The sequence below is a fragment of the Dipodomys spectabilis genome, unplaced genomic scaffold, assembly GCF_019054845.1.
Source record: "Dipodomys spectabilis isolate Male_0828 unplaced genomic scaffold, ASM1905484v1 ptg000089l, whole genome shotgun sequence".
NCBI lineage: Eukaryota > Metazoa > Chordata > Mammalia > Rodentia > Heteromyidae > Dipodomys > Dipodomys spectabilis.
Window position 1 is genome coordinate 3,924,130 of NW_024870766.1, and position 26,121 is coordinate 3,950,250.

General features: G+C 34.4%; 1 protein-coding gene across 7 annotated transcripts in view; it reads right to left on the reverse strand.

The window, feature by feature from the left end:
- Positions 1 to 26,121, reverse strand: part of Akap9 (A-kinase anchoring protein 9) — a 187,859-nt gene that overhangs the window by 149,156 nt on the left and 12,582 nt on the right. For 5 of the 7 annotated variants that reach the window (XM_042684582.1, XM_042684586.1, XM_042684588.1 and 2 more), the window contains 8 exons: positions 17,245 to 17,490; positions 15,639 to 15,683; positions 12,644 to 12,697; positions 12,122 to 12,289; positions 10,593 to 10,748; positions 8,404 to 8,601; positions 4,327 to 6,705; positions 207 to 420 (listed from right to left, as the gene is read on the reverse strand). In XM_042684582.1, the coding sequence (XP_042540516.1) occupies positions 207 to 420; positions 4,327 to 6,705; positions 8,404 to 8,601; positions 10,593 to 10,748; positions 12,122 to 12,289; positions 12,644 to 12,697; positions 15,639 to 15,683; positions 17,245 to 17,490 (3,460 nt within the window). The remainder of the gene's footprint in view (positions 1 to 206; positions 421 to 4,326; positions 6,706 to 8,403; positions 8,602 to 10,592; positions 10,749 to 12,121; positions 12,290 to 12,643; positions 12,698 to 15,638; positions 15,684 to 17,244; positions 17,491 to 26,121) is intronic. The other 2 variants (XM_042684585.1, XM_042684589.1) reach the window with 1 other exon arrangement.

Sequence of the window (26,121 nt, forward strand, 5' to 3'; positions counted from 1 at the left end):
AATGGATTATGATGGGAAAATGATTCAAGGATATTACCTTTTCCAAGCACTTCAATGAATGTATAATGATTATATGAGCAAATCAACTCAGAACCAAATAATACAGGCCACCTTCTCCTACTGGTTCTGAAACAAGCATACAATTATAGTATGATGGGTTCTAGTGATATCAGCTCTATGGTATTTAAAAGTCAAAAACTATTTACCTGTTTCTTGTGCTTTTACATTCTGCAGCTCTAACTGGTGTATTTTCTGAATTTCCTTGATCCTTTCCTCTTGAGCAGAAATAAGCTCCTCTTTAAGACTGTGAAGAGCTTTATCTTTTTCATTTTCCAAATATTCACGAACCTGATCCACATGAGTTGAATAAACCAGAGAGAGGCATATGCGTTGAGCTTCCATTTGTAGCCTTAAATCATTCTTTAAGTGAATATATACATATATAAATGTTAGAACATCCTTACAAATAAAATAATGTAACTCTTTTTTGCATATTGTGAACTATAAAGAGAAAATGCATTAATTTACAGTTTAAAAATTCATAAAATGAACTGAATTCTATTTTCTCACTTGTTGTTCAGTTGCACTGATCCATTTGCTATTTTCAAGAAAAGTAGCACGTTTTCGTAATTTAAATTTTATAATAAAACTTGATACTTGCTATAACCAGTATGACTTATACTTGATTTTTGTTTTAAAACATGTTAAACACCAATAAATGCAAAGAATACTGTAACAAATACTAATCTATTCACAACTCCTAACACAACTCTTTTCATTTAGAAAGAAAACACTACAGGTAAAATTTAAACACTATAGATAGGAAATTCAATCTGCTACTTTCTCATTACTTCTTCTCTACCAGCAACCATTATTATAAATCTGATACAAATTCAGGAAATTTCTTTTACATAACATTTCTGGGTCTCCTTTTTCATACTTATTTTACTTTATGGCTTTGTGGTTCATTTTGTGTAGATCTTCTTAGTTCCTTATTTATATACCAATGAATTATGACAATTAACTATCTTTCTATTGATATTATGTATCTTGTCCTTTTGTCAATTAAGACTTAATACTGAACAGCAAATTATAAAAAGCTATTTTAGGGGCTGGGAAGGCGGCTCAGTGGTAGAGCGCTTGCCTTGCATGCATGAGGCCCTGGGTTCGATTCCTCAGCACCACATAAGCAAAAAAAGAAAAAAGCCAGCAGTGGCGCTGTGGCTCAAGTGGTAGAGCGCTAGCCTTGAGCTGAAGAGCTAAGGGACAGTGCCCAGGCCCAGAGTTCAAGCCCCATGACCGGACCCCCTCCCACCCCCCCCCGAAAAAAAAAAAAAAAGCTATTTTAATCTTCCTAACATGAAGACCTATGTTGTTCCACTGTTGATTCCTTTTTTGTCCTTTTTATTCATTCATAAAAATGTGTTAGGGCTGGGAAGGTTGCTCAGTGGTAGAGCACTTGCCTTGCATGCATGAGGCCCTGGGTTCGATTCCTCGGCACCACATAAGCAGAAAAAAAAAGCCGGAAGTGGCGCTGTGGCTCAAGTGGTAGAGAGCTAGCCTTGAGCTGAAGAGCTGAGGGACAGTGTCCAGGCCCAGAGTTCAGGCCCACGACCGGACCCCTCCCCCCCCCAAAAATGTGTTAACTGCTTACTATGTGTCAGACATTATTCTAGCAGTAGGAGTATAGTAGGCAGACCATTGTAGCAGTTTCTCCTGAAATTACTGACTTCCAACACTAACTAATTCTAATTACTTTGAATTTTAAACAAATACATTTCAATCCATGACTTTTACTTAGTATAAATAACTAGCACTTATATTAGTCATGATGTTCTTATCTTCCATGCATCTGAACACTGAGAAGATTTCTGATTTCTTTCTGTCCAAATTTCCCAAGAGTACTAAAATAATTTGGAATTGTATTCCAAAGTTATCCATGTTTATTAATTTTTTTTTGTGCTAGTCTAGAGCTTGAACTCAGGGTCTGGGTGCTATCCCTGAGCTTTTTTGTTCAAGGCTAGCACTTTACCACCAAAAACCACAGCTCCACTTGCAACCTTTTGGTAGTTCACTGGAGATAAAAGTCTCATGGACTTTCCTGCATAGGCTGACTTTGAATTCAATTCTCAGATCTCAGCCTCTGATAGCTAGGATTATTGCACCCACCATTTCAAATTTATTTTCAGTTAAAAAATACCAAGAACGTCCTTATGGCTACATTTATTTTGGTTTTAATACAACATGTTTTAATCGCTAAGCTTAGTACCAATAGCAAGAGTATTTTTGTGGTTTTGCATTAGTCTGAGCATATTTAGGCTGCTCTCTGTTGCTGATGCGTAAGTCACTGATGCATTTCCTCTGTGAACTTCTCTTTGCACATATACACTTCTTATTCCCCTCTCTACCCATAAGTTCTCTTGGTAATGATGAATGAGAATTTGCCACATGTGATCAGGTCATAACTGTAAATATGTTATTAGAAATAAAAATTTTCCAGTCGTTTCCCACTTAAAATCTAGGTCCTCTTAATGTTTGGTCTGCTCTGTTTTCAAACTCTTCTTTTTCCTCCTTTGCCCCTCTCTAAGCCAACTACAAAGACCTTCATTCTCTTCTACAAACTCACCCATGGCTTCACAATGGATGGTTCGAAGTCTTACATGATAGGCTCCTCCTGTCATTCAGATTCAGATCTCAGTTCAAAGGACATATCAAATAATGTTGTATTCAAAACTATACCACCCATCAGTCTCTATTATAACATCCTGCTTTTTTTGGGGGGGGGGGGGTCCAGTCGTGGGGCCTGAACTCTGGGCCTGGGCACTGTCCCTCAGCTCTTCAGCTCAGGGTTAGTGCTCTACCACTTGAGCCACAGCGCCACCTCTGGCTTTTTTCTTTTTGTTTATGTGGTGCTGAGGAATCGAACTCAGGGCCTCATGCATGCAAGGCAAGCACTCTACCGCTGAGCCACCTTCCCAGCCCATAACATCCTGCTTTCTTTCCCTTCTTTTTTCTTTTCCCTCCCCACTTTATTTCCTTTTTCTTTCTTTCCTTTTTTCCTTTTACCCTCCCTCCTCTCACCCTCCTTCTCTCTCTCTTTCTTTTTTGGTGCTGGTACTAGAACTTGAATTCAGAGCCTGGAGGCTGTCCCTGAGCTTTTATGTTTAAGGCTAATGTCTTGCCAATTGAGCCACAGCTCCACTTTCTTCTATTGTGGATGGTGAACTGGTGGCTTCAAATCAGGATTCTCAGATCTCAGCCTCCTAAGAAGCTGGTAACATTACAGGTATGAGCTACTAATGCCTAGTTTCTGCTTTCTTTCTTTTTTTTGGGTCCGGTCATGGGGCCTGAACTCTGGGCCTGGCGCTGTCCCTGAGCTCTTCAGCTCAAGGCTAGCGCTCTACCACTTGAGCCACAGCGCCACTTCCGGCTTTTTTCTTTTTGCTTATGTGGTGCTGAGGAATCGAACCCAGGGCCTCATGCATGCAAGGCAAGCGCTCTACCACTGAGCCACCTTCCCAGCCCCTCTGCTTTATTTCTTTAGGGAACTGATCACCATTTCTAACCACTCTACTTGTTTCTCATTTATTTATTATCTACTTCCTGCACTAGAAGTTGTGCTCTTGAGAATAGAAACTCCCCTCTCGCTCATTCACCACTACACTCATATTGGTAAGACATCCAAAAAGTATTTGTTTCATGTATTTATAAACATATAAAGCCTGTGTGTCTTTATGTGTTTATAAATTATATTGCAGACACTAGAATTTTCTTGTTATTTCTAATGTCAATATCTGGCAAATATAAATTATCTGGAATGTTTTTATTGCTCAATATATGCAGTCTTTATTTCCTTTCACGATATTTAGAGTTAATAGTGTTTTTCCTCTTCAGATATAATAAGACTCAGAGAACTCTATTAATGTTTCATTTCCCCAGAGAAATATAATTTCATAACTAATGAACAACTATGTAGAGAACAGTAAAAATCTTAAGAGTTCTTTACATTTTTGGAATCTTGAAAAAAATAGTATAAAGTAACTACTCTATAAAGTTACTAACTTTAAAAAGCTGAGATTCTCAATAAACTTATTTCAACATTAGTCCTCAGGAAACTAAAACAATTAGTATGTTTTATTTTCCTAATAAAATATATAACATTAACTAAAAGTCAGGCAACAATGTTTAAGAAACATAGTTACACGATAAAAGATGGGTTCAAATGAAAGGGTTCATTTTTATTCTCTTATGGGAGATGAATTTGTTTCTAACTAATTTAATTAGAAATATATTTTAATGTGCTTTATTAAATATAAATAAACATACCTGTTCTGATTGAAGTAAATGAAGTTCCTGCTGAAGTTTATCGTTTTCCAATGGTTCAGTTGATCCAGGCAACAATTCATTTATTAATAATGGGGAAAATAATGGTTCTTGCTTGCCTCCTTTTCTAACAGCAGTATTTTCAGAAGGCGTTTTATCTTCAATTATTTTTGATTCTGCACCAAAACCTTTGCTTAGTTTAGAAATCAATCTTCCAGAATCCCCACTTGTCATTGTCACATCTCCATCTTTTAAAACACTTAACTGAACATCACACATGTTTATATTTTCTACCCTGTTGTGGTTAATTATGCTTTCTAGCTCTCTACATCTCAATAAAACTTGATCCTTCTCTTGCTTTAAAGACTTAACTTCTTCACTTAGAAATTTAACTTCAACATGTTTCTGTTTCAGTTGTTCAGAAATATCAGACAGTTTTTCTGACAGCTGTAATTTTTCTCGCTTGGTCACTTCAAGTTTTTCCATAAGCTCTGTTGTATCTTTCTCAACAACCTCACCAATTTCCAATGGCTCAGAAATAAAAGTTTTGTCATCACTAAAGCTCATGGAGCTTTTCATTTTCATCACAGTTGGATTTATTCTTTGTAAATGAAGCTCTTCATTAAGTGCTTTAAGCTTACTTTTATACTCCAACTCTAGCTTACTTTTACTGTCTTCCAAATCATCTTTTAACTTAAGAAGGCAAGCATATTCTTCCTGTAACTCTTGATAGTTAACTTCAAAGTTTTTTTCAGCAAAAGAAAATGTATTTCTTTGCTTTTCTATTTCTTCATTTAGATGAATACATTGTTGTTTGAGGTCCTTATTTTCCTCTGAAAGTATCTGTATTTCTTTCTGCCAGCTATAGTCTTTGGATTTAGACATACTGGAATCTATGAAAACTAATTTTTCTTCTTGGTTAACAGGAGTATAAGTTTTTAACATGTCCTCAAGGGCCTTCTTTTCATCTTTAAGAATGCTATTCTCTGCTTCAAGTTGTGTGAATTTTTCTTGAAGATCATCCTCTTTTTTCTTCATTTGTTTCTCCAAGAATTCAGTTTTAAGTTGTAATTCTTGAACTTCTTGTTCAAGAGTACCCTTTTCCTTTTCTTCTTGCCTGAGTATTTCTATTTCTTTTTGAAGTTCGTTGATTTGAAGGACCATTTCTTCTGATTTTGAATTCACAAGGGACTTCTGTGAATCTTTTAGTTTTGAAATTTCCAAAATTAATTGATTCTGTTTAGTTATCAAATTGTCTTTTTCAGACTGCATAGTTTCTATCTTTTGTCTCATTTCATTCTGTAAGCCATCTATCTGCTGCTTATAGTGAATACCTAAATTATCTTTAAGTTTTTCAATACTTATTCGATGTTCAATTTCTAAATCTTCCCTTAATTTGGAAAGTTCTTCTTCATGACTAAATAGGAGCTGTGTTCTCAGTCTCTCTAATTCAGCTTCTTGTGATTCAGCCATTCTGTCTAACACAGCATTCTTTTCTTTTTCTAACATTTCAAGTTTTATCTTGTAATTTGTAACTTCTGCTTCATGTTTTACCTCAAGTTCCTTTCTGGATTCTGATGCAGAAACAATTTCAGCCTTCAAATCTTCCACTGTACTAAGAGATTTATATGCTTCATTCAACTTGCTTTCCTGTTCAGCTATTGTCTGCCTAGCTCTCTGAATTTGGTCTCTTAAAAAGCTCAATTCTTCAAGAAGATCTTCAAGCTGTCTCTGTAGAGTAGACTTTTCTCCTGAAACTACCCCTAGTTCTTCCTTGAGTTTTTCCTTTTGAAAGTTAGTATCATGTAGCTTTATATTTAGTTCATTTATTGCCACATTCATTAAATTTACTTGATCTTCATTAACTGTAATATTTGAATGTGCTTTTAAAGCATTCTCCATTTCTCCCTTATGCTGTATTTTAAGTTCCTCTAACTGTGATATATGTTGTTTTATTAATTCTTGTTTCATCTGTACTATCTGCTGCCCATACATCTCATCCAACTCTGCTCGGAGCTGTTCTAACTTTCTCTGTGTTTCTTGTTTCATTCTTTGTACTGTATCAATTTCAAACTGGCTATCTTTATGATTTCTTTTCTGAAGTTCTTCAACTGTCCCCATTAACTGTTTTATTTCCTCAGAGCATTGTCTTTCTTTTTGCTTAGAATTAGTCAGCTCTAGCTTCATATTTTTTATCTCTTGGTTCTTCTGTACAACTTGTTCCTGTAATTCTCCCAGTAACTTATCAGTAGCTGTAACTTTATCTTTGAGTTCAATATTTTTTCCTTCTTCTTCTACTATTTTTGTATTTAATGCTTCAATGATTGCATCTTTTTCCTGTATTTCTTTTTTATTTGTGTTTTCTATTTTTTTATCTTGTTCCTTTAGAAACAAAAACAGGAAAATATAAGCACTTTGGCCATGAATATTGCTTACCTTCATTATTAAAACAGATAGAAATCTCCTTTTTACATAATTCTAAAAAAGTAATTGTTAGCCTTGCCCCAGTTTCTCCCATACCAATGACACCTAGGACTTGTGTACCTAGACACTACTTGCAAGCAAATAATACAACAATTTTAGCCTACCTGAAAAGAAAAAAAAATCTCTTAAATTGTTATGATTAAAAATTTAAATCTATAAACAGTCTGACTTGCCCAATGTGCATGAGACCCTGAATTCAATCCAGTACTGCTATATAAAACAAAATCTAGTCAAAAATTTCCCTAAATAAACCAGTATTATTTCATTTTTCTAACTAATCAAATGCCACCTCCTCTCCTCAGTAGTAACAGGGTTTGAACTCAGAGAAGGCAATCTACCACTCCAGCCCTTTTTGATTTTTAGTTATTTTTCAGGTAGTCTTGCTTTTCTTGCCAGCTTGGACTGTGGTCTTCCTATTTTATGCCTCCATTGGGATAAAAGAGAAGTGTCACTATACCCAGTGTTTGTTTTTATTTTTGAGATGGGGTTTTGGTAACTTTTTTTCCTCAGGCTAGCCTCAAGCTGTGATCCTGCTGATCTATTCCTTTTGAGTAGCTAGGACTACAGGCATGAGTCATTGTATTAGGCAAATATTTAGTATTTTAATAGCTAATTATATTATTAGATACTCTTTGTATTCTTTCTGAAGTAAAAAATGAATCCAGGTATTCGCATGGACTCTAGTAACTTAAAGGTATTCTACTAACAAGCACTATAAAAACAACAGTAACAAAAAAAGATTACTATGGGTCTACCTTAACTGCACCCATGGGTACATAGATGAATCATAAGTTTATTATGCAATTCTTAACTGTCCATATCACAAGTAATATCTAAGTCACCTAAAGTGCTTATGGAAGATCAACTCAACCCTAGACTTGTTGTTTACACAGAAATTTTTAAAACACAGCAGACACTTGTCCCAGTTTCTATTTAGAATTCAATTTTGTAAATGTACTTAATGCTAAGTCTAGACATACACTAAGGCATATTCATTATCACAGTTATATCAGGTAACAAGTCAAACTGAAGCCTGGGTAAGTTTTGGCTCAGTTAGTTTCTTTTTACATAAAACACTGCAATCTCAAAAGGCAAGAAATAAAATCCATAGAAATGATCAAAGTATAAGCAAGAGAAGAGTCTTTGATAAAAGTACTTAAAGATACCTTGAATGAATGTATTATTAACACATGTAAAGAAAGAATGTCAAAAGACAAAAGACTTTAAAAAGGAGAAGTCTTAGACAGAAACCTTGCAGTGACCAAGTACAGCCCACAGAAGATCAATGTACCATTAGTCTGAGAATTCTGGTCCTTTAGAAAAATCATACCTAATGTAGAAAGCAGTTATGGGAATAACAGAAAATAGCATTTAAGAATTTGAATCTATCAGTAAGAACATTATTGCTTTGAAATGGATACATCATGTTATCTCAGCCTACTGTTACCTAACATCTGATTCTGCTAACATAGGTCTAAGTAGAACTATCTTTGATCAAATACTGTTTCTTAATTATAAAGTTTATGTTATATGCATAAAAAGCTTTAAAATTTCAAAGATACTACAAATTGGTAGTCTTTTTTAAAATTAGTATACCATTTCATATACTTTAATTTTCTCTTGCAAGAAATTAATCTGCATTTTAAAGTCTTCCTTCTTCTTTTGATAATCTTCTAATAGATGGTCTTGTTCTTCCAGCTGTTGTTGATGAGTAAGGATCTGCTGTTTGGCTTGTAGTAAATCTGCAGCAGTGTTACTATGGGTGCTGTTCCTCAGAGTTTCACTAGCCTGTAACTTGAAAACAGAGAGAAATCTGAAATTAATTCTGGAGCAACTACAGACTAGACATCTTTTAGTGTAGCACTCAATCCACAATGGTTATCTGGCAACTCTATTTTATAGGCCTGAGATTTCAACAAACATGTTGCCATGACTGACTGCACTATAAAAGATTTTTACTTGACAAGTCAGAGAAAGTATGTCCAGTAAGGAAAAAAACAAACACACACGCAAAGACAAGTGGGGCCTGATGACAGTACCTTGTGGATTCTTAGTAAGTTTCTAGATTCTAGTTCCAATTACATTCAAAGGCCTAGCTTTATTTTTGTTCATAAATTCTGTAAGATTATATTCTTCCCTTTGGCTGAGGCTATTTCAAATTAATGAAATTAGATTACTGTGGCTCTAACAAATAAACTGAGCTCAAAAAGACAAATATCTCATGCTTTCACTCATATTTAGAATCTATGTCAAAAATGACAGTAATAACAACAATAAAACATGAGTGTAAACGGAGGAGTAGAGGGGGGAGAGAAACTTAGTGGAGAGGGTAAGAGTACTGGGATAGGATGGGGAAGTTTATATATGAAGATACCATAATGAAAACAACCAAACACTGTTTGGAGAGGAGGGTGTTGGAAAAAGCAAGGTTAAGAACATATAGTGAAAGTGAATTTGTTCAAAATACAATTCTGAAAATGTAGTTAATGCTGTATCTAGACATATACCACGGTATATTCATTATCACAGTTACGTCAGATAACAAGTCAAACCAAAGCCTGGGAAAGTTTTGGCACAGTTACTTAGTTGTCTTTTTATTTATTTATATGCTGCAATCTCAAAAAGCAAGAAATAAAATCCATAGAAATGATTAAGGTATAATACACGGGTAAGTAAAATTACTTTTTATGAAAATTTTACAATGAATTCCCTTAAACTATTAATAATTCCTAGAAATTAAAAATTAAAAATCAAAAGAAAAAAAAGATTACTAGTTGCTGGGCACTTGTGGTTCATGCCTGTAATCCTAGCTATGCAGGAGGCTGAGATCTGAGGATTGCAGTTCAAAGACAGCCCAGGCAGGAAAGTCCGTAACTCTTATCTCCAATAAATCACCAGAAAAACCAGAAGGGACGCTGTAGCTCAGATGGTAGAGCACTTGCCTTGAGCTAGAGCTCAGGGACAGCACCCAGGCCCAGAGTTCAAGCTTCATGACGACCAAAAAAAAAAAAGGTTACTAGCCAGGCACTGGTGACAGCCCTACAATCCTAGCTACTCAGGAGGCTGAGATCTGATAATTCAAAGCCATTCAAAGCCAGCTTAGGCAGACAGATCCAAGAGACTCTAGTCTCCAATTCACAAGCAAAAAGCCAGAAGTGGAAGTATGGCTCAAGTGTAGAGAACCAACAAGGATGGTTTACTTGTTTTTATTATATTAGTTCATACTCAAGTAGGAACTAACGATACTTACTGAGAGGTCTGCTGTTATTATTTTCTTTGTTCTTCCCTGTCTTTGGAGCTCAAGCCCCAGTATAGACAAAAGGGAAAAAAAAACAAAACAAAACCTGTAGCTCTAATTGAAAGTAAATCGAGGAGACTTTAACTCTCATCTCTTTTCTATTTTTCACTACTTTTGCCTGTTATATTACAATAAACCCTTGTTAAAACTCTCAAAAAAAAATAAACAATTCATTCAGTTGAGCTACCAACTAAACTAGACCTAACTAAAACAAAACCATACCTGGGTTGGCACAGGGAGGATGTAATAAAAGGTTTATGTCTACGAAAATTTTCTAAATCAGCCTGGTAAGATACTGTGTCATTTCAAAACAAAGACAGGGAAGAACAAAGAAAATAATAACAGCAAACCTCTCAGTAAGTATCGTACTAAAGAATGAACTAATATAATAAAAACAAGTAAATGGCTTTCTAACCAATTTAAGTCTGTCTGGAAAATGGGGGAAAAAATAAACCATTACTAAAATTCTTGTTTTAATAGTACTTACATGCTGGAACTGAATCTGTAATTTTTGACTTTGTTCTGTCAACTCTAAAAATTCTCTCATTGTCTCATCCTTTTCTCTTCTTGCTTGCTGTAAATTAGTGGTGAGCTGGGTTATGATACCATCTCTTTGCTTAATGGCAGCTTCAAACTCTTGCAACTTAAAGAAAACAAGTGAAAAACACAAGTGCTAGACTTAATTTTTTTAAGTAAAATTTTGGTCTTCAAAAATAAGATACTCAAAAGACACTGGTGAATTTTTATAACTTTTAAACAACCTTCCATATTTGAATGTTATTAGTTTGCTAGAACTGATTTATTTCTAAATCAACTTTTAAAAAAGTTACCTGCATTAAGGAAAAAGATACATTTAATTTTTTTTCATACAATTAATTCTAGAAGAACAAACCTTTTTACATTCTGTGACTCCTCAATCTGCTATTAGATAACACTCATAGATTTCATCCCAACTTGTCTCTGAAGTGGCTAAAACTGAAGTATGCTCTCTGTCATCATTTTCATCAGTGTTCCTTATCTTGGTTTCATAACTAACTGGCTTGGACAAGAGATGTCACTCTAACTACAGCAATTATTTACAAGGACTCACTGACATCCTTATAATCATAATGGCTTTTTGTGGCTTGTTACTTTCTCTCAGGCTGAATAGAAAAACATCTGCTTACTGATTTATTTCTAGCTAGTATATAAAGTTTTTTTTAAAAAGCCCTGGTAATAGAATTCTAGTTTTAAATGGAGTAGATCATGTTATGTACAAGGACAGAAATTATGAAGTAATGTTAACATTTTAAAACCCTTTCTTTAGTTGGGCACTGGTGGCCCATGCCTATAATCTTAACTATTCAAGAGGCCGAAATCCAAGGATTAAGGCTTAAAACAAGACAGGGCAAACAAATCCAAGAGACTATTTGGGGGCATGGCTCAGATGGTGGAGTGCCAGCCTTGACTGAAAAAGGTAAGCATGAGCATGGGGCCTGAGTACAAGCTCCAGGGCTGGCAAACAACAATAAAAACAACAAAGCACTAGTTTTAAAGAGTACATGCTGGGCGTCAGTGGTTCACATGCCTGTAATCTTAGCTACTCAGGAGACTCAGATCTGAGGATTGTAGGTCAAAGCCAGCCCAGACAGGAAAAGTATGTGAAACTCTTATCTCCAATTAACCAAAAAAGCCAGAAAGCTGGACATAGCTCAACTGGTAGAACACTAGCCTTGAGCAAAAAGAGCCAAGCCCTGAGCTGAAGCCCCAGTACAAAACAAAAGGAAAGAAAAGAAAATTAAAGAAAAGAAGGGAGGGGGAGGTAGGGAGGAAAGGAAAGTGAGAAAGAGAAAGAAAAAGAAAAAGAGAGAGAGAAAGAGAAGGAAGGAAGGAAGGAGAGAAAGAAAGAGAGAAGGAAGGAAGAAGAGAAGGAAAATGAAGGAAAGAGATAAAGAGAGAGAAATACTCTATTACACTATTTCTCAAATTTCCTGTTTCTGTGAGTTGTGAAATAATAGCCACAAAAGGTGAACATACCTGTTGCAGTCCTTCAGTCCCATAGGTGGTCCTCATTTCTTCCAGTTCTCTGTTTAACTCTTCAATCTCATGCCGTTTCCCAGCCAATTCATTTTCCATCATCTCTACTTGAGTATGACCGTACTGTGCTCCTTGTTCAGAGTAAGAATCAACACCAAATTCTTCTTCCTAAATCAACCCAAGACTTTTAATAATTCAGTACTAGCAACATTCCACAGGGAGAGGGATTCAAGTACTGAATTCATTATCAAGGTCTACTTTACACACACTCACCTTCTGGAAGTTTACTAAAATGGAAATCTACTTTGTTCTGATATAGATCTTAAGAGCATAAAGATGATAACTGCAAATTCTGTTACAACTGTTATATAACAAAAAGGAGATAATTTTGTTTTGCTAAATATTAAATGCATTTAGAAATTCTACACCCAAAGAAGAACATGCAGGAAAAAGCTGTTAGTAAGCCAGATGAACTTAAGTAGTATAAAACATTAGTATCATAAGTAGTTTTGAATACTGTACCCTTAATAAATTTGTGGGGTTTCCTGTTTTCATCACAAAACTGCAACCATTTACCTGTATAAAAACAAGTCTGTGATGATCTTAAACTGAATTTAATATACCTAGCAACAACATTCTAACTGTATCTATCTCTTATGGCTAGCAAAAAAATGTCTCATTGGTTTAAAAAAACACAAAAAACAAACAGGTACATTGTTTAAATTTATTGACATATCCAAAAACATATGACCATTTCAAATGCTAATCATTCCTCACACACCTGAATGTCTACAAATGCAAGCCACTATACTGTAGTTTTTCATGTAAATGACTTAAAATTCTAAGTGCAGATTCTATTGGTTTTTAGAAGGTAATTATAACCCTCAAGTTACTAGATCCTTTTCTACAAAACTGCTTTCTTAAAATCATCTGAGCAATTATTTTTCCATATTTTCCAGTAAGGTAATTTACTGGTATAAATTCCTTGAAGGCTGGCAAGCAAGCCAAGGAATTGGAGAGAATGAAAAGAAAAACATTCTTCTAAGAACTTTCCTTTGGGGGGGCTGGGAAGATGGCTCAGTGGTAGAGCACTTGCCTTGCATGCATGAGGCCCTGGGTTCGATTCCTCAGCACCACATAAGCAAAAAGAAAAAAGCCAGAAGTGGCGCTGTGGCTCCAGTGGTAGAGCACTAGCCTTGAGCTGAAGAGCTGAGGGACAGTGCCCAGGCCCAGAGTTCAGGCCCCACACGACGTGAACACCGCCCCCCCCCTCCCCTGCCCCCCCAAAAAAAAAGAACTTTCCTTTGAGACTAGTCTTAGTACTTTCATCTTGGATAATCATGCCAAACCTGAAAAGTATGGAGTTTTTTGTTTTAATTTTTTTTTCAAAAATACATCATCATCTGTCTCTTTATAATGATTTGCAGTAACAGAAAGAATCATAGAATATTTTTCCAATGTACCTAGTGGGAAATTAATCTCAGCTCAATCAGTCTACTTAATTCCCTCTTTCCCATTACCAATATAAAACTCAACTCTATTTCTTTCCTTATCTTGGTCACAATTCTATAGTAACAGAATCTAAGATAATTAAGTTGTTACTACTGAAATGTGTAAAATGTGTAAAATCCTAGAATTAGAATTTATTCATATAGGCCATACTTTCAAAACTGAAAATCCTAATCATGTCTTCTTAATCCAAGTTTGATTCTTTTGCTTTAATCCTAAGGATAATTTCTAAGAGAGAGAAAAAAAAAAGCTAAGGGAAAAAAAAAACTTTTACAACACATTAAAGAGGTTAGTGAAAATTCTTAAAAGGCAATACTCTATTATGATTATTAATAGAAACTCATACCTTCCAAGTTAAATAATTCTAAATTTCAATTTGCTTTGCTTGGACACCTCCAAGTAGCTGATATGTTAAATATAAGCTATTGTGTCCAGCCTATATCTGATATTCTTTACAGTAGAGAATTACTTCAATACCCCAGCCAATTGGGATCACTGGAATTATACATACAGTAAAGGATCATCAGCAGAAGACTCTCAAGCACTGATTTTTATCATCATTATACTTTGTGATTACAACTAGTCACAATTTCTTTTTCAATGTAATCTTCTAAATCACTGTTTTCCCCAAACTGTAAGGCAGTTAATCTACCTTTTGTGACTAACATTAAAAAGAAAAAGTATCACAGTGTAAGCTCTACTGTAAAAGTAAGGCTTGCTTGAAAAACATATGTGTGTATGTATGTCTTTATTCATGGATTATTCATATATATAACCACATAGATGTAACTATATTATATGAAATTACATACATATGCAAAATATATTTCTTTTTTTTTTTTTTTTTTTTTTTTTTTTTTTGGGTCCGGTCGTGGGGCCTGAACTCTGGGCCTGGGCGCTATCCCTCAGCTCTTCAGCTCAAGGCTAGCGCTCTACCACTTGAGCCATAGCTCCACTTCCGGCTTTTTTCTTTTTCCTTATGTGGTGCTGGGGAATCGAACCCAGGGCCTCAGGCATGCAAGGCAAGCGCTCTACCACTGAGCCACCTTCCCAGCCCCAAAATATATTTCTTGCTGAACCACTGTTAACAAGTTTGATAAATACTATTCTAAATTTTATCTTTAATACTTATATTAAATTCCATTTATACATTATTTTGAAACATATCATATTAGATGTCATGAATAAAAAATTTCAATATTTTTTAAATTTCATAACCCCCATTAGTTTAATTAAAAATTTAGGCAAAGAATGTCTCATTGTAACAAGAATTTCTAATACTATACATAAACATTAAATTTGAAGTCACAAAAGCAGATTCTGAAAAATTTTAAATCAAGATACTTCCCCTAGGCACAACTTTATGTAACTAATATAAGTCAGATACTTATTTTGGAAACCTACAATAAATTGAGACTCAGGAATACATTAAGTTGTTGAGACAGAAATGGAATAGTTTCCCATATCCTCTAACTCCAATATGATTGTTAAGAAATGACAATCACATCTAAAATAAGATAACAAAATGATATATTATATTACCAACACATATAGAAATATTCCCAAAAAGCTAATTATAGTTTATAACCTAAAATAATTGTTACAACATTAATTTCAATAGACAAACTTGTATTGTTAACTATAATTCAAGCATTTATGTTTCACTCCAAATTAAAAGAAAAAAAGTAAAGCATATACTCCAAAGAAAATATCTGACAAAATTTCTACTATGCTAAATGAGGATACTTTGTTATGGTTATGTGTACTAAAAAATCCAGTATCATTACTTTTCCAGAAACAAAAACTGGTTCTCTAATTAAAGACCAAGCAAACAATCTGTAAAAAAGATGTCATTGTAAAATACATCTTCATGTTTTCTATTTACATTGTTATATTCATAAAATACAATAGAATCATGTAAATTTACAAGGCATAAAGTACCAACTAATATTTTCAATAATATAAAACATCAATTTTGTTTAAAACGTAAGATGTTATGAAGTCTTACCTCTGAACTATAATCATCTGCTGTGGTTGAAATTTCACTTTCTGGCTAAAACAAAAGTAAAAACCTATTATAATCATGACTTTTAAAAACTGCTAAGTATCATACTTTACTAAGCTCTTATTAGAAAACTAACTAAGCTATACTAGAAAACTCACATAACTTTACTAAGCTATATTAGAAAACTCACATAAAATTCTAAACATCACATAAAATACTACTAAAAGTCTAACAAAGAACATTCAGATTTGTACAACTTGTGCTTAATTAATAAATTACATGGCTAACTAAAGCATATAAAATGTATCAAAGCATTTTTCTAAACATAGTATTCTCAAGAGGAATGTTCCACATGTATGAGACCATATTCCATGTGTGTTTTCATACACAGTACATATGATCTATAAGCCAAGAGCACCAAGGAGAATACCATTACTCTAATCCTTGTATTTCTATCCTCCCAAATATACAATAGGCTAACTTGGGCATTCAGTGTGTAAAATGACCACAAAGTATAATGCTGTCATAGTGCTCCTAGGAGTAGAAAGGTTGTGATGTACTTTAGGAAGAAAATGTGTATTAGGATGAGCTTTGCTTATATTTTTTTGTGATATGTTTATTTATGTTTCTATTTCTTAATATACATGGCTGATTCATTAACATATATTATTGATTCTTTAACTACAGTTTAATGGTAATAATGAATAAGGAGAGACTTAGATATACAAATGCATATAAAATGAAATTAATGTATCAAATAGTTGATAAAATATCCCATGGCTCCTAGGAATCTAATTCTGATTTCTCCTAAGAGAAATGGCTCAATATCCACTAAATCAGCATACAGGGCAGATGACAGGAATTCCCTGTATTTGAAGGATAAAAAATTGCTCAATAGCATGTACCTTGAACTTCAGGCCCTCTTGTTTCAGCTACCCAGTGCTAGGATTAAACATATGCAACATCATGCCTTTTCATCTTTCTTTTTACACTGTATTCTTATTCTTCTGTAAGAGAAACTGCCTTCCATTCTATCCTGATACCTCCTTCCCCCTCTCTCTTGTGTGTCAGATTCAGGATTTGAACTAAGGTCCTATACTTTTGCTGGGCTGTCTTGCTAACAGCTGGCACTCTTGAGCCACACTTCCAAATTTTTCTAGTTAGTGGGAGATGAGTCTTGCAGACTTTCCAGCCCAGGGCAATTTCAAACTGTGACACTAGAAGTCTCAGCCTCCTGAATAGCCAAGATTACAAGTATAAATCACTGTTGTCCAGCTTATCCTGACCTTTTCAACACAGTTTAAGTCCCTTCATATGCTAGTCTTGCTGTTTTCAAATAAATATGTCATAGAATAATCCAAATAATTATCAACATCTGCCTTTTCCTTCTGAGCAATCTATCTTTTTTCTTTACCTAGCCTTGATCCACTCATCATCCTAATCCAAATACAATTTCTCTCACAAACTTACTCTCAAGAGTTATTGCATATTTTAGGTCTATTTAGCTGTCATACTACTTAAATTTGCAAAAGAATACAAAAACTACAACTGAATTGCAACTACTTTCCATTTAGAACTCTAAGGTTTCAGAATCAGAATGGATACTTACCTCAGCAGAGTAGAGCTGGTCATGCTTGACAATTCCTCCACTGTGCAAAGTTCTCATTATGGTGGAATCAGGAGTCATAGTTGATTCTACCTCCTGAGAACTATTTATATATATCTGATCACTCTGTTGATCAATACTCAAACCATGCACATCATGCTTACAACTTGAGACTTTTCTCTTTTTTTTCTGCTTCTTAGGAAGATTCTGCCCATCAGATTGAGCTTTTCTTTGTCGAAACTGGGCAAGCTGCAGAAAAAAAAAAGAAAGTGCTATTATCCTCAATTGATCTTTATTGTTATTAAGAATAAAGCAGCTTTGGGATCAAAGCTATGAATAAATGATTTTTCAAAGTTCAACCTATCACTAAAAGAAAATGAAGAGAAAAGTAAAGGACAACCACTACAGTCTTTAACATGATGTCTAACTATACTGCAAAAACAAACAAACCAAACACACACACACACACACACACACACACACACACACACACACACACACACACACACACACACACACACACACACACACACACACACACACACACACACAAAACTAGGCCCATCTAAATTAGGGGTGAAAACTGAAAATGTCATGTCTGAAATTAGCTCAAGGGTTAGGTAGACTAAGAGAAAATATATATTGAAATGTGTTTATTTGGGAACAGTAAAATCTCTAGATCTAAGATTAAGTGAAAACATACACACACACACACACACACACACACACACACACACACAAAACTAGGCCCATCTAAATTAGGGGTGAAAACTGAAAATGTCATGTCTGAAATTAGCTCAAGGGTTAGGTAGACTAAGAGAAAATATATATTGAAATGTGTTTATTTGGGAACAGTAAAATCTCTAGATCTAAGATTAAGTGAAAACATATATATATACACACACACACAAAGTAGCTCCAAGTCTGTTTCTGCGGATTCTACTTTATACTAAAAGCAATTACTCTATGCTAAAACACTCTAAATGGTCACTGTAACTAAGATATAAGAGGGAAAAAATAAAGAATAATTTAAATTTCAGACTTTAGGATGCTTAGGCCCTTAATAATCAGTAAATCATAACTAGGATTTCTGTTACACCTTAATACCACCTATATATCACTGTACTACTTAGTATGTTCTAACTAGTATATTTTCTTTTCTTTTTCTTTTTTTCTTTTTTTTTTTTAAGTTGTGGAGCTTGAACTCTAGGCCTGAGTGCTGTCCCTGAGCTCTTTTGCTCAAGGCTAGTGTTCTACCATTTTGAGCAACCAGCTCCACTTCTGGTTTTCTGGTGGTTAAGATAAAAGAGTCTCATGGAGACAAGAGTCTCATGGACTTTTCCTGCCCACGCTGGCTTTGAACAGCAATCCTCAGATCTCAGCCTCCTGAGTAGCTAGGATTACAGGCGTGAGCCACCAGTGCCCAGCTAACTAGTGTATTTTCTTATTTCAATTTATCTTAAATGGACACTTCTAATCCTGTGTAAGTTAAAAGTCAGTCTGTATCTCATTTCCTTTTCAAAAGAAATAAAAATAAAAACAATAATAAATATATTATTAAAATGTTAGAGGTTGCTGGAGACTTTAAGATATATGGACATGTACTAGAAGGATTATAGGACAAAAGTACATAAACCACACCTATCAAAATCCGAAGAAAACTGGGAGAGGTAAAGCATTCCTACAATGATACTTAGTGCTTTTTAATATAAATGAGAAGTATGACTATGAGCAGTGGCTCCCATCTATTATTCCAGCCACTGGAGAGGCAGAGACTGGAAGGATCATAGTTTAAGGCCAACTTAGACCCAAGTTATTATACTCTCCTCACTCTACCTGCTTCAATCTCAACAAACAAGCTGGCTATGGTGGTATGTGCTGTAATCCCAGATATGAGGGAGTCCACAAGTAGGAGGGCTGTGGTCTAAGAACAATCCCAAGCAGGAATGCTACCATCTATCTGAAAAATAGCTAAAGTGAAAAATAGCTAAAGCAAAATTGGCTAGGGGTAGAGCACCTTGAATTCAATTACCCTAGTAACTAATAATAATTAGTGCAAACTATTATTGCTAATAAAGACAGTCATGACAGGGTAGGTATGAAATGGTATTGCTGTATAATTACTTTTAAATTTTTACTGTTAAGTACTTGTACATAGAGGCTTCAATTCCAGAAGTTAGGTTATAAGTACAATGCATGTTAATCAAAATTACCCCTTTCTTCATTCTCAATTATAGCTCAATTTTTACACAGTATATATAATGATTGAATATAATGATTACATTTGTAACCCTTCCTCCAGCCATTTATGTGCTATAATTTTCGTAGAAGAAAAAAATTAAACACCTAGTTTTGTTTTTGTTTTTTTACAGTCTTGGGGCTTGAACTCAGGTCTTCAGTGTTGTCCTTGAGCTTTTTTGTTTAAAGCTAGTACTCTCTACTACTTGATTCACTACTTCTGGCTTTTTTGGGGGGGAGGGGCGTGGCTTATTAGAGGTAAGAGTCTCAGGGACTTTCCTGCCCAGGTTGGCTTTGAACCATGATCCTCAGATCTTACTCAGCTTTCAGAATAGCTAGGATTACTGGCACCTAGCTTAAACATTTTAATAAAGACAAGCCTTATACTCATAGCTTTCAACAATTATACCTAGCCTGAATTTTAATAACACCTTATACATAGGCATAGGTAAATTCTGAAAGAGTATATCTATAGCTTTGGTATATCTCTACATTTGAGATTATAGGTAATTTTCTTTTTCCTGATTAAATTTCATTTTATGCAATAAAAAATGTTCTAATTTTTATAAGAAACTATAAACAATTTCCAAATTTAATTTATGCACTTAAATCATCCTGAGAAAAATGAGAGGCCTAGACTTCCTTGTGCATTAAAAAGAAAGAATAGGGCTAGGAATGTGGCTTAGTGGTAGAGTGCTTGCCTACCATGCATGAGGCTCTGGGTTTGATTCCTTGGTACCACATAAACAAAAACTAAATAAAATTTTTAAAAAGAATATACTACTACAATTGCTATAACTATTAACTGTGAAAAATTTTAAATGGCCAGTTTCTTATTATATTTAAACAACCTTGTTCATGATGCTGATGTTATTAACTACCAAAATATGTGGAAAATATATTACCTATAAATAAAATGTAGTATTTTCATAGTTATTTTTACCTGCTATAGTAGAAAAAGATATATCTGTTCTACTTACTATATATCTGTTCTACTTACTATATGAAGGTATCATTTAACTCATAAATTAAAAAGGGATAATGACACCAGATATCACTGTAATCTCCTATAATCCTGGTAAAGAGGATTCAGAGTTTGAGGCCAGCATGGGCTACACATAAAACTGTCTCAAAAGGAAAAAAGGAAAAGAAACAGCTAATCACTAGTTATAAAATATATCGTATTTTAAAAGGTCCTACTTATTTAAGTAAATACTTAGTTATTTCAATTTATGTCTGCTTGAGGAACAGGTGCAAGACCAGTTGTGTCTATTTGTACATTATTCAGCTGCTAGAATGTGCTTAAACTACTTTGAAGGACAACAGATTCATTCTTAAAAATAAACTGAAATACATCTGAATACATAATCTGTAAACAGAATTAAAAGTCTAAGTACATCATTTAATAAGGAAGGAAACTTCAGAAAGGATGAAATGCCAAAAATATTAATAATGACATTCTCAATATTTATTCTATATTTTAGTAACTTCTTGAAGCTGCACATTATCTCTTTAGAATTTAGAAAACAGAATAAGTCAGGATAAGGATGGAAGTATTCAAAATTCTGATTGTTAAATTACATATAGTTTATATTCAACATCTATTTAGACATACATGTATATAACAAAATAGTAAAATTTAAATTCTGAATACTAGTATTCCAAGTATTCTAGAACTTTCAGTACTAAAACAGTACTCAAGAATAAATACACTGAATATATTTATCTTTTACAGCAAAATTAGCCCCAAACAATAGTTTTTAAGTACTGCTTCACTTAACATGATAAACCAAGACAACATACAAGGCATATACAATTCAACCCTTAAAAAGTTGTATGTTCAAGATTAAAATAAATAATTTCTAGTTATTAAGCACATGAAGACATAAAATTAATCTTTCCCTCTATAATCTGCTCCAAGAAACAAATTCTCAGAAAAAATAATAGCTAGAGTAGGTTTCTGCCAAGAGTCCTGTTTGATAAAATGAGAGAAAACACAGATCTTATCATTTATTCAATTTCTAATAGCTATTTATTTTAAATCTGAAAAGTTGGGAAATTAGCAAAAAAAAAAATTTTTAAACTACTCAATTAGGTAACCATCTGATACTGAAATGATGCATTTTAAACTACTGAGAAAACATTTATTCTAAAACATGCTGAAAATTCAGACTACGACCATCTGTGTTTGCCATTTGGAAGCAAATTATAAAAATGTTAACATATGTAGTCACAGAAATAGTAGCAAGATTTACTGGAAAGATTATGTCTGTATACATTTATCTTTCAAAGCTGGTTCACATCCCAAACAAATGTCTTACTCTAACCAGAAAATGAATGTCTAAACACAAATTAACAATTTATTCCTAATGTCATTTCAAAAAAAGACGACTGCTAACTCATTTAGGTTGGGGGGGGGGCAGTGTTTTGGGTTTAGGTTTTTTTTTGCATATTCTGAGTACTTACTATATGAGCCAGCAACTCTATTAGCCATAAGTCAAAATATATGATTCCAACAGGAGAACTTTTCAGTCTAGGCCAATTTCATTAATTTGTGAGACACAAGGGACATAACAGTCTGAGCACAATTTCTTAAGCTTGATACTCCTAGATATATCTAAGTATAGGGTATGAGAACCACTCTTGATTTTCTCAAAGGCTTTCCAGATGAGACGTAGTTGTACAGTTTTATATTTGTGAAAGATATAAGATGGGCATATGTTATATGTTAAGCTTATTTATTTAACAAATATTTATTGTTTGTCTATTGTGTAACCAGTAGTGTGTTAAGGCAGGGTATGAAGCGGTGAATAAAGCAGACAAGAGTTCTCTACTGTTATGAATTCCAATGAAATAGGAAAAACAAATTATATAAACACAAACACTGAAATATATAATTTCAAGTGATAAAAGGGGCTTTGAACAAAATGCATAGGTATTAAGAAAGTCTACATTAGAAAATCTTAAATTGAATAGAAAATCTTAAATTGGTAGCTGGCAGAAAACAACCTATTAAGAACATAGGAGCTGGTTGAGACATAAAGATGATCACAATTATTAAGTGGCAAGACAGAATATGACTTCATATATATCATTCCATTGTGTCAACTTGCTTTCTGTGTATTTGTAGCTCATTTCCTTCAAGGTCATTGTAAACCTCACAATCCAATATGCTAACCTTAAAGATATGAACAAACAAAATCACCAAACAAGGTTCTTTTTTTACCCAACGAAAGTAGAGGAAAAATAAAACCAAAGATACTAGGTAGGTGCCAGTGGCTCAAACCTACAAATCTAGAAACTCAGGAGGCTGAGATCCAGATGATTTCAGTTCAAAGTCAGCCTGTGCAGAAAAGTCTGTGAGATTCCATATCTAGATTATCAAAAAGCCGGCTGGAGGCATGGCTTAAGTGGTGGGAAACCAAGCAAGCCAAGCAATTATAAAGCCCTGAATTCAAATCCCAAAGAGAATGATGCAAAATATTTTAATTGTGAATCTAGACTCTGTGGTATTGACTAGCTAAGTAACTATATAGTGATTTCCTTATTTTTGCTGTAAATATTTTAATAAACCCTAATTCATTAATTATTAATTCTAATTATGTGACTTCTCAATACTGCCTTTAAAACTTTTTAATATTCTTTAACGAACCATAAACAAGAATATTATATGAACTATTACAACAAAACTTTAGTGTCTTGACATAATGACCATTTGCATAGATAGCTGATACAGAGCAAGTGAAAGCAAGAAAGACAAAAGCCACATTTTGGCGGGGGGCTTGAACTCTGGGCTTGAGCGCTGTCCCTGCACTCTTCAGCTCAAGGTGAGCACTCTTCTGCTTGAGCCACAGCACCACTTCTGGTTTTCTAGTGATTTATTGGAGATAAGAGTCTCACAGATTTTCCTGCCCAGGCTGGCTTTGAACCGTGATCCTCAGATATCAGCCTCCAGAGTAGCTAGGATTACAGGCGTGAGCCACCGACGCTGGCACCTAGCTCCAAAAGCCACATTTTAAGGTGTTCTGAAGCACATGTTCTAATATGAAAAGGTTCAGCACTATAGCCCTAGCTAATTAGAAGGCTGGCATAAGAGTTTGATGTTAACCTGAGCAACACAGCATGATCCTCTCAAGCAAAAACAATGAAACAAATAAAAAAAAAATTTTAAAACCTGTTGAAAAGCAAACAGTACAAAAACAAAACAAAACAACAAAAAAAAAGTGCCAAACATACTTACAGAAATAAAAGGTCTTAAGACCATATTATTGAGTCACCAAATTTATTTACAGGCTATATAATATCTTTCAATGCAGTATTTTTTTCTTTTAAATATGAGCTTAAAACAATCAAGTCTTGCTGGCTCATGCCTGTAATCCTAACTACTAAGTAGGCTATCTGAGAATTGCAGTTCAAAACCAGTCTGAGCAAGAAAGTCCATGAGACCCTTTTATCTTCAAGTAATCACCAAAAAAGCTGGAGGTGAAGCTATGCTCAAGTGGGAAAGTGAGCAAAAAAGCTTAGGAACATCACGAAGGCCTTGAGTTTAAGCCCAGGATGAACACACATACTACATAAAAAATGATCAGTAGAAGAGAGGAGATTCTGTAGCTAAGGAATCGTTTCATGCTTTATTGTTGTTCACTGCTTGTCATATAGTAAACACAAATATTTGTTGAATTTCAAAAAGAATGTGGATTACAAATATTAAGTGTACTTGACTGCTAAGTGTACAAAGACTAACTGGCTACAAGACATTGGACAAACCACTTAAATTCAGCAGAGCTCAGTTTCTTCAACTGTACAAGGAGATATATTATGAAACACTAAAAACTCTTGCTTGAAAAAACACATCAATAAATAATATCCATTACTAAATTATCCCAAATGGAAAACAGCTTGTATAGACTCAACAGTGCAATGATTCAATTAACATTTACAATCAATTACTTCTAAGTAAATAAGATTGCCAAAAGATTATTTTAGTCCCATGTTATTAACAGTATGAAGCCTTGTTGTTTCATATAGATTGCTACAAAGTAAAGTCCTGGAAGACAAAATCAAAATGTATCTACACTAAGCCTAGATATTGGTTATAGATAGGTCCTCAATAAATATTGGATGAGTTTAAACAAAAACAAATGAAATTTTACAGCAAAGGGGCCCCACTAAAGAATATTAGGTGTTATTCCTCAAAACTTCAGAATACTTACTCTAAAAAAAAAAAAAACTAAGATGATATATTAGACCCATGGCCACATTAGTGCAGAAAAATGCAGTGTAGTATTATACCTGTCAAAAATAATTGCTCACCAGGTGCTGGTGGCTCATGCCTGTAATCCTAGCTACTCAGGAGGCTGAGATCTGAGGATCACAGTTCAAAGCAAGAAAGTTTGTGAGACTCTATCTCCAATAAACTACTCAGAAAAAGCTGAAAGTGGCACTGTGGTCGAGCACTAGCCTTGAGCAGCTCAGGCACAGCATCCAGCCCAGAGTTCAAGCCCCCACAAAAAAAACCCTGGGTAATCAGAACAGAACTAGAAGGTGTAGTGACTGACATTTATAATTGCAACTATTTAGAAGGTAAAGATCAGGAGGACTGAAGGTCAGCTGAGGCAAAAAGTTAATAAGCTACGCATAATGGCACATACCTGTAAGTTGAGGATTTTTTTGGGGGGAAGTAGGGAGGGAGTGTGATGGAAGAGTGAGATTAAAGAGACTAATTAGAATACAGTGTAAATGTGTGGAGACGTAACAATAACATCTCCCTTGTATAACTAATATAAGCTACTAAAAAATGTAAAACCTGCTCATTATTTATGAACTAATCAATAGATGCCACAATGTATAGGATAAAAATCAACTTCCTTTAAATGAGATTCAAGGATATTCAAGATGGAGCCCTGGCCCACTCCATTACCCTCATCCCTTACTACACTCTACTTCTAACTTCATACTCCAATACTACCGCTCTGGTATACCTTCCACCCAGGAAGTTAAACTGTGACACTTCTGTACTTCACTTACGCTGTCTTATTCTCTCTAGAATGACTAAACACATTCAAGAGAAGGGCTAGTTCTTCCCCCTACTTTAAGGCTTCCCTGTATACCCATCAAGAAAGCCTCTTCTGTCAAATAGAGTCAGATATCCCTCCTGTTTTTCAGGCTTCTATTTGTAACTGTTTATGATTCTGTCTACTATCTAGATAACACTTGTGTTCAACAGAATCCCTGTCTTTCATATCCTGCAACTTCATTGTGAATATTTAACTTATTTTGTGATTGACTTCCTACTCTATTAGGATACGAAAATATCAGAGGCAGGGATGTGATTTCTTGTCCAAATTCCCATTGACTGTGGTTAACAAATCTGGGATTTGTTCTGAAAGACTGAAAGAATTGAGTAATAAAAAGAAAGGTAAATTTAATCCAGTGACAATGTACAGAACCAACTGGAAAAGATGAATCGAGGCAAGAAAACCAGAAAGAAAGTGAGGTGGGACTTATTTTATTTGGTTATAGTGTGAGAAAAGAAAGCAAAAGGCTAAATGTGAGGCAAAATTTGAATTAAAAAAGCAATGAGATTTGGGATAATTGTGCACAAGACAGGAAAATAATCACAGAATGATTCAAAGAATTTTT